At 37.7% G+C, this 12,144-nt stretch overlaps 1 protein-coding gene across 1 annotated transcript; it reads right to left on the bottom strand.

The window, feature by feature from the left end:
- Nucleotides 1-1,361: 1,361 nt before the first annotated feature.
- Nucleotides 1,362-11,491, bottom strand: LOC307129532 (uncharacterized protein). Its single transcript, XM_079822033.1, has 4 exons — nucleotides 11,427-11,491; nucleotides 7,531-7,603; nucleotides 7,166-7,337; nucleotides 1,362-3,428 (listed from the first exon to the last, which is right to left on the bottom strand). The coding sequence occupies exons 2-4, from the start codon at nucleotides 7,589-7,591 to the stop codon at nucleotides 3,182-3,184; spliced, it is 480 nt and encodes a 159-aa protein (XP_079678159.1). The 5' UTR covers nucleotides 7,592-7,603; nucleotides 11,427-11,491; the 3' UTR covers nucleotides 1,362-3,181.
- Between the last annotated feature and the right edge of the window lie 653 nt (nucleotides 11,492-12,144).

Raw genomic sequence — 12,144 nt, forward strand, 5'->3', positions numbered from 1 at the left:
TGGAGGCTGCATTTTCAGGAACGCAGTCCTAAGACCGCATTTCTAGGACCCTAGATTTTTATTGACAACACCACCGAGCGAATTAGAGGACCAGCAAAGATGGATGACGATCAGAGTGTGAGTATCACATGTGAATCAGTTTTTATTTTAACATCAAAAACAATCGTGATGCATTTCATTGGAAAGTTAACATAGCCGAAGTGATCGTGATTTGCTAAATAGTCTTGAATGCATAGCTATCATACGTATATTAGATAGTGCTGTAAATGAATTGTTAGCTTGCAAGCTTGTGTTGACTTAGTGACAGCACAATTGTGTCTTAAGACAACTGTATTACGTTCGTTGTGAAAGCTAGTTACTTTGTTTTTTCTTCATTTTTAGTAAGTTAAAATAATCGTAATGTTTTAGCTGTCACGTGCTCACAGTCAGCCTGATTAAAGGGTTAGTTCACCCAAAAATGAAAATTCACACTGATTCATAACGCTTCGAAGCTTCATGAGGCCGTGTTTTGAAATCGTCATCACTATACAAGTCGTTATTTAGGGTTTTTTTGCGCACAAAAACTATCCTCGCCGATTCATAAAGTTATTTTAGAACCACTGTAGTGAGATGGACTTTGTAACAACGTCTTTAGTACCTTTTAAGGGTCTTGAGAGTGAACCGTGCATTGTGCCAATGGAGGCCTTTCAGAGCCATCAGATTTCAACTAAAATATCTTAATTTGTGTTCCCAAGATGAACGGAGGTCATACGGGTGTCGAACGACATGAGGGTAAGTAATTAATGACAGAATTTTCATTTTTGGGTGAACTAACCCTTTAACGTTACCACACAATACATGACATGTTATGAGTACGTCTCTTCATTTTGGCATGGTTTTATAATGTTGATTGAGACATATTACATTTTTATAGTCAGGCATAACAGAGGCCATCATAATAATTGACTGTCAAAATTCCACGTGTTAGATTGTGTCATGTATTTTGTACTGTACTCTATATGAAGTGCTTTCAAGGACACAGCTCAGGGCAGGCAGAAGTATGACAAAAGATGAATTAATTGGTCAAGTCCTAGACATAGCCCTAATTTATGTCTATTTATTTATATAAAATTAACTTGTTGAAAAGAGGGGACAGCATCCAGTTGGTAGGTAGTGCTGCTGCAATGTGTATTTTAAATATTTAAAGGACAGGAAATGTCATATTATTTCTATTCAGATTTCTTGCATCTCTCTCTATTTTTTTTTTCTCGGTTCAGATGCGCTTTATTGACATGTTTCAAGAACCTGTTCACCCAAATCTTTGAACAGTATGCAATAACAGTAATATGAACATTATTTGGTATGAAGATTGATTTAATTTTGTATTGTATATAATGTGTGTGCTCTGTGGTGACTAAGATTTGAAAAATTACAATTTTAAATAAAAAATAAGAGAGTTGAACAAGTTCAACTCAATGTTCCTTATTTCATTAACTTCTCTATCTTTCTCTCTCTTAGGAGTCAATGCAGACGTTGTCCATGAAGTTCTTCCTATGTAGTTCACATCATGAGCAAATTTGTTTTTGTGTGTGTTCAAATTCAATTGTTGCAATATATTATTTTATAAAATATATCTTAAATCTACCCCCAGAGTCATCCTTGTGTATTCCCTCTGTACTTGAAAATGTGATTGACTGAAAAGGATATACCATTCCTTGTTTATTTTATTTGATGAGTTATTAAATTATGCAACTTGGACCCAATAATTACTCAACATTCCTAGAAACCAGATTTAATTGCAATAAAGAAAGCAGTATTTGGGTGTAATAAATCTTTAAAAACCTAAAAAAAAAAAAAAAATGGGTTAAAATACTGCCTTGGTCTATCAAGTCAATCACATTTTCAAGTACAGAGGGAATACACAAGGATGACTCTGGGGGTAGATTGACTTGTTTCGGATCTCCAAAACTAGGGTCCTGGAAATGCGTTCCTGGGATTGCGGTTCTCCAATTCGGTAGGTGGCGCTGTCACAAAAAAAATAGGGTCCTAGAAATGCGGCCCTAGAAATGCGGTCCTGAAAGTGCAGCCTCCGGTATTGCAGACGGATAATGGTGTGCGCAGCTGGCAATGAAGTACCTGAGTGTCCCTGGGACATCAGTGCGGTCGCAGCGCGTCTTCTCAATAGCTGGACATAGTGAATAAAAAAAACGCTCTGCTCTGGACCCCGAAAATGTTGATCGACTTGTTTTCCTGTCCAATAAATTGTAATAGGCCGAGCCTTATTTGCACGTTTCATGATACACTTGCCTAGCCTAAGTGTTGGTTACGTTCAATTAAAAAAAAACCCACATGGCCTGTTCTCAAGTAAGTCCATTTAAAGTTTAATTTTTGAACAGTTGTCTATAATGGATTGGATCATAACGTAAAATAATTTTGGAGATTTTTGAATGGCCTAAATCATAAATGCAGCCCTGTTGTAGACTGCGACAGATGTTTCTAGTCAACTGTCTGATTTGGAGAATGACCCTGCGTGTTTATCCTACACAAACTTCATGTTCAATGTAGGCTAGTCCTTCAGTGAACCCCCCCCCCCCCCCCCCCCCCCAACCTCTTCATGGGCTACAATCGCCTACTTAGGCGAAATTTGTTTGACATTTCTAATCGTAAACACAGCCATGTTGAAGCCTCCAGTTATGTTTTTCATTGATGTTATGGCAGTCCACTCTGCTTATTGTTTTTCGAGAATGTTGCACTCCTATTTGTCATTGTGCACGAAACTTCACGGCAATAAATCATCAGAAATATTGCTGACTTGTGCGTCTCAAGCGCTCTGTTTACGTTCGTCCTAATGCCTGTTAGTTGTCCGTGGATTTGGCCTATATTTGGTGTTGAAAATGGAAACGTCTTTAGAAATGGAAAATCGATTTTACAATCGATTCAATGAACACTTACGTCTCAAAAATCGAACAGGTGACAAAAGTGACAGCTGTGATATTGTCCTATCACCTATCCCTATCACTCTGAAACCCATTTTCAAAAGTTTGCATTTTCAGGCCCCCAAAACGCTGTTAGCCAATTAAATAGTGCATTAAGTATCATTGCAGATATATTGTGAGTATAAGGCCTTTCAAAACATCTGAGAATACTTCTGATCTGATTCATTCATATTATCCATTCCAAAAAGAAACAAACGTTCTCATTATTAGTTGTTGTTTGGCAGTCTATACTCGTGTAGTTTGCAGTACTGGCAGAGTAACGGTATTATGAGCGGGACAATGACACAGGGGACGATGAGCAGCAGCAGGATGGGCACACATGGATCCTTCATGTATGAGCACCGGGAGAAATACACCTCATGGATATCCACCAGCACGTGGTGTCTGTAGGATGCGTCACAGCATGTCACAGAACTCATATTCTCAAGGCACATCATCAGGTTGACGTAGTATCTGAGAGACCAAAAGAAACAGCAGGTACATTTTTTTTTTTACATTAAAAATGATTGAATGTCTATTAAACAAATGTACAAATAGTACCAAGAAGTGCATGAACTAAATACTGTTAATTAAACGTCAACAGTAAAAGATATGGGAAATGTTTTCTCCTCGCTTTCACAAATTGATAAGCCTGTTTATTATTATATGATGATGTATAGATAGGACAATTTTAGGCTTTTTGTTTCTTGCTTTTCTCAGTATAGAACTGTGACCCATTTTTGTGGGTCACAACCCACCAGTTGAGAACCATTCATTTAACCTACTCATTAGCAGAAAATAGGGGCCAAACCATAAAAATGTTGTCCTGGGCCCCCTGAATTGTAGCGACAGCCCTGGCACTACAGAGAAGTCAAGTTGAAGGTACGCTGTAATTTGTTGGCTCATCGGGATATGCAATTACTTGGACTAAATATTTTGGTTTAAGACAACCCACATGGACTGGCCGTCTTGAAGATTGAAGAGTGTAGAGTCATGCTCTGGGTTTGGCGTTACTGTTCATAAAAATCTGATGTTACAAAGACCCAGGGGAAGCAGAAGGACTTGACTTTCCCATGACTCTGGACTGCGAACTCTTTACGAGGAGGAGTCATTCAAATCCCAACTGCGGAAATATTGTTATTTTTGTCCCATTAGATAGACACAGTAGGCCTACCGCCGCTCCCTAAACACAGAGTATGCAGTTTGCATAGGGCACCAACTCCCAGGGGTGGCACCATTTTTATTCCTCAAAAGAAACCCTTCATTATATATATTGATATTAATATAAATATAAAAAATGTCTGCATTTTACAGTGAATGCAGTAGCACACGTGAAATGCATCCGTCCCACCTCATATTTACGGCTGGCTGACAACTGTATGTCTGGAAAAAGACAACAGCAGTCTGGCACTGAGAGGCAAAAAAAGCAAAAAAGCCCAAGATGAATCCCGTGCATCACTTTGAGGTTGCCCACGTTCAGAAACGTGAAAGTTTTGCCTATTGAAGTTAATGGGTGAGATTAATTATATGTGTTTATACTACGGGCCGTTGAATGCTTGAATCTGATTGGCTGATGAACGTTCTGAGGTGTGCAATTATTTTCTGGGAAACGCACAGCGAACGTAGTTCCAGGCAGCTCTCTTGACCGCATTACAGTTCCATATCACTTCGCATAGTTAACTGTAATAACGGAAATTACAGGTTTAAAAAAAAAAAAACATGACAGACGATTATCCTTAAGGAAATTTTAATATTTATATTTTTTCACTAGCGAGGTAATAACAGCGCTGTTTAGAGATGCACAGAGGTAGCCTAATTCACACAAGCTCTCTCTCTCTCTCTCTCTCTCTCTCTCTCTCTCTCTCTCTCTCTCTCTCTCTCTCTCTCTCTCTCTCTCTCTGTGTGTGTCTCTGTCGCTTTCGCTCTCTTTCTAATTATTTCATTAATAACTGCAGTAGAATGCTATCAATGGCTCAAGCCTCTGTTACCAGCTTTAAAATGACGTTTCGGAACTAGCAAAAGAGCCGTTGGATGAGACGCGGAAGAAATAGTCCTACTCACATTTAGCGATTTAAGTACAAAAACTGGACGAATCCCTTTAAGTATATCATCGGATCGATGTCTTGAGGTGTGGTAACCGTAGAATAAGTGGAATAATTGACTCCGGGCCGTTGAATTATTAGAAAAATAATCCGCTTCACGTCGTGACCGCATCACCACCCCGGGTGTGCATTATTTTTCTAATAATTCAACGGCCCGTCGTTAATTATTCCTTACGTAATGCTGCGTTAAATATTTGACCATCGCATCTGTCTTTGATACTAATGCAATAATGTCATATAATTTAAATTATTTTAATATGCTATTCATTATGCTTTGAATCATGGGAAAGATATATTTGTAGGGCTGTCAATACCGAAAGTGGAGCATTCCACGGACGAGAGTCCATGAACAGCATTATTAGACAGTTTTCTAGGCTGCACGATTTGTAAAACTATTTAAAAATCATAATATAGCATAGGGCTATCATTTATAAACCTACACTTACACAGGAGAATACATCAATATGTTTCTAAATATGCAAATTGTTGTTTCTCCGCGATTTCAAAATAAATGTTTAAACCTTCGCTCTGGGTTTGCATTTTTTGATGTCCACATGTTCTTGCTTAATGAATTACAGTGGCTGTAGCATTTATATAATAAAAAAATAAGATTAAGTGGATTTTTTTTTTTATTAAATGCTGTTTGGTCAAAAACAAGGATTTGATCTGCTCTGTAACAACTAATAGATAGATAGATAGATAGATAGATAGATAGATAGATAGATAGATAGATAGATAGATAGATAGATAGATAGATAGATAGATAGATAGATAGATAGATAGATAGATAGATAGATAGATAGATAGATAGATAGATAGATAGATAGATAGATAGATCGGTAGGATCCACAAAAACGACAAAACATTTTGTATTCTGCTACCAGGCCAATAGTTGGTAATGTCATTTTGTAAAGAAACATGCACTTTGAATCCCGTTTTCAAAAGTTAACATTTTTAGGCCCCCAAAACGCTGTTGTTGTGTAAATGAACGGCCAAAACACATAAAAAGTTTTCTGGTTTTAGATGAAAGTGGTGTCGTCATGTAAATGGCTGGTTCCTGTAGGGCCACAGCCCTGCAGAGATTAGCTTCAACTCTAATTAAATGCACCTGATCAACCTAACCATCTCTTGTATTTGAAAACTACAGGGCTGCATCCGAAATCGCATACTCTCTTGAGTAGGTATTTTGAATAAGTAATCACTTAAATGACAGCTAAAAAAGTATGTTCTAAATATTATGAGTGTGTGTAGTATGAATGTAATTTGGACGTTCTGTACTACACAAAAAAAAAAAAAAGTTCTATATGGCACCAAAAATGGTTCTTGGCTCGTAATCATAGGGGAACCTTTTTAAGTGCTATATAACCAATTTTGGTGCTTCAGTGGTTCTTCAGCGGTTCTTCAGCGGTTCTTCAGCGGTTCTTCAGCGGTTCTTCAACGGTTCTTTGACTAAGGTGCTATATAGCACCGCTACCATATACATAACATGTTAAGATATGGTGCTATATAGCACCAAAAGTGGTTCCTCTATGATTACGACGAAGAACCATTTTTGGTGCCATATAGAACCTTTTTTTTTTAGAGTGTACATTCGCCATGTTGTCATTATCATGTGACCTACCAGCGTCAGTTACTTCGCTTCACTGCCATTCACAAATCCTGTTTGTGTCGCCAAAACAGATCAAATTAGCATAGAATAAACTTTATGCTGCTGCCCATGTTCGCATCAAGGATCAGCCAAATTGCCATGTGCATCTTGAAAATCAGATGTTTTGGAAAGTTCTGCGTTAAGTTTTTGTGCCATCTAGTAGTTTAGAGGAAAATAAAATCAAAGGTGCCTTTTACCCCGATGTGCCTTTAGACCTGTTGTACCCTACTGTGAATTCGAACATACTGTTTTTCACCTACTATATAGTAGGGAGGTATGCGATTTCGGATGCAGCCCAGGTGTGTGTTGGAGCAGGTTTGGAGCTAAACATCAAGAACTAAGGCTGTGGCCCTCTAGGACCCCTGCTCTAGGAGAGTTACAGTCAGAAAGTATTTGGGGATTTTCAAAAAAATCGAACCCAACTGGTTTTGTCAAGCTAATATAACAATCAGCTATCTCACCTTCTAGTGGTTGGCCAGGGACAAGTGAGTTGGTAGTCAGTGGTTGCCATAGTCTGAGTGAACGGCAGAACACAATTTTCATGAACGGCAGCATCAAAGGTTACTTTGTCACATGGCAGTTTCCTGCACCTTTCTGGCAGCATCCAGGCCTTTCTTGCCCCCTCCACCAAGCCTGGGACGAAGTAAAAAAAGATGCATTAGAAAAGATGCATTAGCCACTAAAAGACATATAATTTACACAAAGGATGATTTCACATCTGTAAATGGCCATTTCCTCTGGACTAATTGCATTAGCTTGCCATACAGACAGAAGAGGGAGGGTCTGTTGCATCTCTCACAAAGGCACAGAGGGCAGTTGTGATTACCTGCGAACGCTAAACACATGATGAAACGGGCAGAAATCACAGAGGCCTCGCTTCTCTCCATCCCTGAGGAATTCTGAGAAAAGCAGAGAACCTGTTAGTTTTTGTTAAACATTTCAAACAATGCCTGTATTAATGGTGCGATGCCTTTCAAACAGATCCGTGAAACTGGCCCAAAGGGTATTCTTTATCTTGATGAGAAATATAAGCCTCGGCAGGCTTGAGGAGGTGGAGGAGGTGGTCTCATAAAGCACAATATTTAAGTGGTCTCTTTGTTCGGCTGACATCGTTATGGCTGCGGTCCATTTGCTCACTTTATCATGTTTCCAGAGCTCTTGTTTAGAGTTCCCCTCTGATGAGTCTCCCACATTTGGTGATTTATATCTCCTAAGTATGCTTGACTTTTACTGACATGGGCAAGATGCACATTTTCTCTTGGCTCTGATTTAATGGAACAATCTTTCCACCAGCATGTGTCTCAGCTGGGCTCAAACAGTGTCAAAATATTCCAAAAAGGCTCATTATTCCCGCAAGCACTTGTTAGCTTTTGCACATTTGTTTTACACCCACCATCCTTCATTATGAAACATGTGTGAAAGACCTTTTATTTACAAAAACAAGGGTTCAGATTACAGTCAAATATATCAAATGGCTTTTGGAAAGTTAGTCTCAACCCAAAGGAAAATATTGCTCAGAGACTTCTCCTTCATAACTCATGAGACTTAATGGAGCACACACGCAGTTACCATTCATTAGTGTTACATATGTTTCAAAGGTGCAAATTTAGGAACACAATTGGAAACTAAATGGAGCTCTCAGTAAAATTTCATTCAAGTATCAGTTTTGTCAAAAAAGGGGGGATTTGCTGACAGACTGATAGTAACCTAACTAACATGGAACGTTCTCAGAACTTTAGCTAATGTTCTGGCAACATTTTTCCTTTAATAGAATGTTTTAAAGTTATCTGGTTCCTTAAAGGATTAGTTCACTTCAAAATGAAAATTTCCTGATATTTTACTCACCCCCATCTCATCCAAGATGTTTATGTCTTTCTCAGGATTCCAGGATCTTTCTTCCCATCATAGACTTCCATGGCAACCAAAATGTTGAAGGTCCAAATCAATGCAGTTTCAAAGGGCTTCGAATAGCTTCAGAGGCTCTGCATGATCCCAGACGAGGAATAGGGTCTTATCTAGCGAAACGATCGGTCATTTAAAAAAAAAAACTTTTTTTAATGAATATTCTTTTGTCATTTAAAAAAAAAAAAAAATGAAAATGAATATACTTTTAACCTAAATTGCTCATCTTGCAGTGCTCTGCGACGTGCCAAGGATTGCACAATCACGTCGGAAAGGTCACGCTAGACATAGGCGGAAGTACCGCCCCAAGCGAACGTGCGAGGACTAATACAAACGCCCTTTACCAAAAAATACTCCATCTTCAACTTCAAAATCATTCAACATTGTTGTTTTACCATTTTTTTGCTAAAGGGCAATTGTATTAGTCTTCGCATGTGCGCCTTGTAAACACGGGGGCGGTACTTCTGCTACGTCTAGCGCGACCTTTCCGACATGATTGTGCAATCCGTGGCACGTCGCAGAGCAGCGCAAGATGAGCAATTTAGTTTAAAAAGTATATTCATTTTAATTTTTTTTATAAAGTGACCGATAGTTTCGCTGGATAAGACCCTATTCATCGTCTGTGATCGTGCAGAGCCTCTGAAGCCCTTCCAAGCGCTTTGAAACCGTATTGACTTGGACCTTCAACATTTTGGTTGCCATGGAAGTCTATGATGGGGAGAAAAATTCTGGAATATTTTCCTCAAAAAACATAATATCTTTTTGACTGAAGAAAGAAAGACATGAACATCTTGGATGAGATGGGGGTGAGTAAAATCAGGAAATTTTCATTTTGAAGTGAACTAATCCTTTAATAATGTTCTCAAACGTTAGCACACAGTTCATGGAGTGTTTTTTTCCCAGATACATTTTAGTTAATGTTCATCTAACATTTTTTTAATGTTACTACTTGTTTCAGAATGTTCAGAGAACACTCAAAAAGTATCATTCCCATAATATTTAAAGAATGATAAAATGGAATGTAACTTTAAAGGGATAGTTTAACCAAAAATGAAAATTCTGTCATAATTTACTCACCCTCATCTCATCCAAGATATTCATGTCTTTCTTTCTTCAGTCGAAAATAAATTACGTTTTTTGAGGAAAACAGTACAGGATTCTTCTCCACACCATTGACTTCCATGGCAACCAAAATGTTGAAGGTCCAAATCAATGCAGTTTCAAAGGGCTTCAGAGGCTCTGCACGATCCCAGATGAGGAATAGGGTCTTATCTAGCTAAATGATCTATCATTTTCAAGACAAAAATAAACAATAAATATACTTTTTAACCTAAATTGCTCATCTTGCACTGCTCTGCGACGTGCCAAGGCGTGCCATGTGGCTCAATCAGCTCCCTAGTTCAGTAGTCAGGACAGTGATCAGAATACGTCAATGAGCCGACTCCCTGATCAGTGCCCTGACTACTGAACTAGGGAGCTGATTGAGACGCACCCATAGATTGCGCAATCACGTCAGAAAGGTCACGCTAGACGTAGGTGGAAGTACTGCCCCAAGTGAATGTGCGAGGATTAATACAAATGCCCTTTGCCAAAAAACACTCCATCTTCAACTTCAAAATCGTCCGACATTGTTGTTGTAGTTTTTTTTGCTAAAGGATGTTTGTGTTAGTCTTTTTTGAAAAATGACAGATCGTTTCGCTAGATAAGACCCTATTCTTCATCTGGGATTTTGACTGAAAAAAGAAAGACATGAACATCTTGGATGAGATGGGGGTGAGTAAAATATCAGAACATTTTCATTTTGAAGTGAACTAATCCTTTAATAATGTTAGCAAACTTTAACACACGTCAGTTCATGAGTGTTTTTTTTCCAGATACATTTTAGTTCATGTTCGTCTCTCATTTTTTAAATGTTACTACTTGTTTCAGAATGTTCAGAGAACACTCAAAAAGTATCATTCCCATAATATTTAAAGAATGATCAAGTGGAATGTAACTTAAAAGGGATAGTTCACCCAAAAATTTCTGTCATCATTTACTCAACCTAAAGTAGATATTTTGAAGAATATGAGAAACCAAGTTTCTGGTCTCTTTTGACTTCCATAGTATGAAAAATAAAACTATGGAAGTCAATGGAGAGCAGAAACTCTTTGTCTGCCAACATTCTTCAAAATATCATATTTTGTGTTCATCAGAACAAAGAAACTCAATTTGAGGGTGAGTAAATAAATCAGAATTTTTGGGTAAACTATCATCCAAATAAGTATTTTTAAAACATTTTTAAAAAGCTGGAAGTTTTCAACGTTCAGAGATCATTTCGAAATAAAGTTTTTATAACTTAATAGGAACATTAGCAAAGCGTTCTTAGAACACATTTTTGTTAGCTGGGAAAGAGCTTTAACATTTGTGATTGCAATTCAAATGATTTGATATTGGATGAATTTGATAATAATTATTTGAGTTTAACATCTTTGGCTTTTGATTGCAGACTTGATGATTTTTGGCAAATGTGAGACATCAAGATCTCTTCTGAGACTTTAGATTAGACGTTTGAAAATTAAAAACGAATGTCTTTTTTTTCAGGAGAAACATCTGAGCAGTAGGAGAACATTTGCTCTCTAGGTAATCTCATTGCTCAGTGGTTGAGTTTGTACACTCATCTGTACAGCATGGATAATAGTCAGAATGTTAAGACCAACGCTTTGCCATTCCCACATAGCAGGTGGACATTTTCTGCATGATCTTTAGCACCTCCCACAACTGCTAATATATATATATATTTTTTTCAATACAAATCCATCTTTTATAATATGCACTTACCTTGCCTTTGGAGCAGCCCCTCAGATTACATCACCTTCTTATGCTGGAGGATAAATTCAAGTATCTTCAGAGCCTGTGCTGTGATCCGCACTCGTGGAGAGAGAGAGAGAGAGAGAGAGAGAGAGAGAGAGAGAGAGAGAGCATGTACACAGTCACTGAAACTCTTCATGCTAATTAGAGTGGGAATTTGCTTTCGCAATGACAGCCACTAAGCCTCTGGACGTCTGTTTCCTTTCCCAGGCTGCTGTGTGTCCTTCCCTTTCGTTCTCAGGCATGTGATCCACGTTCCAGTGTGTCCCAGGCCTGATCAAAATGAACATTCACTCAAGTCTAGCTATTCATTTCAAATTAATTTTGCTCTTTTGGCATTACATATTTTAGTACACATTGCAGGGGAAATAACATGTAACATGTATCGCTAAAGCATTGCAGGGGGATAAAACAAAATAATATGTTTTTATAAAAAAAAATAAGAATAATAAAATGATAAACTACACTGTAAAAATTATATGAACAATCAACTTTTTTACAGTTCTTTAACTCATCAAAATAAGTTAAGCAATTGTAATTTTTTTTTATTATAAGTTATACACAATTCAACATTTTTTTTAAGTCAATTGAAATGACTTTAACATTCAAGTTGATTGTACTTAAAATTTTAAGGCAGCAACTTTTTACAGTGGGATAAATCTCTTTGAGTCAATATTAAACAGCATTT

The sequence above is a fragment of the Gobio gobio genome (genome assembly GCF_949357685.1).
Source record: "Gobio gobio genome assembly, chromosome: 7".
In the NCBI taxonomy this organism is placed as follows: domain Eukaryota; kingdom Metazoa; phylum Chordata; class Actinopteri; order Cypriniformes; family Gobionidae; genus Gobio; species Gobio gobio.

Coding starts and splice junctions, on each gene's coding strand:
- LOC307129532 (XM_079822033.1), bottom strand. CDS start 7,591: ATGGAGAGAAGCGAGGCCTCTGTGATTTCTGCCCGTTTCATCATGTGT. Junction 7,338..7,530: donor CATGTGTTTAGCGTTCGCAG/GTAATCACAACT, acceptor ACTTCGTCCCAG/GCTTGGTGGAGGGGGCAAGA. Junction 3,429..7,165: donor CCCTGGCCAACCACTAGAAG/GTGAGATAGCTG, acceptor TTGGTCTCTCAG/ATACTACGTCAACCTGATGA.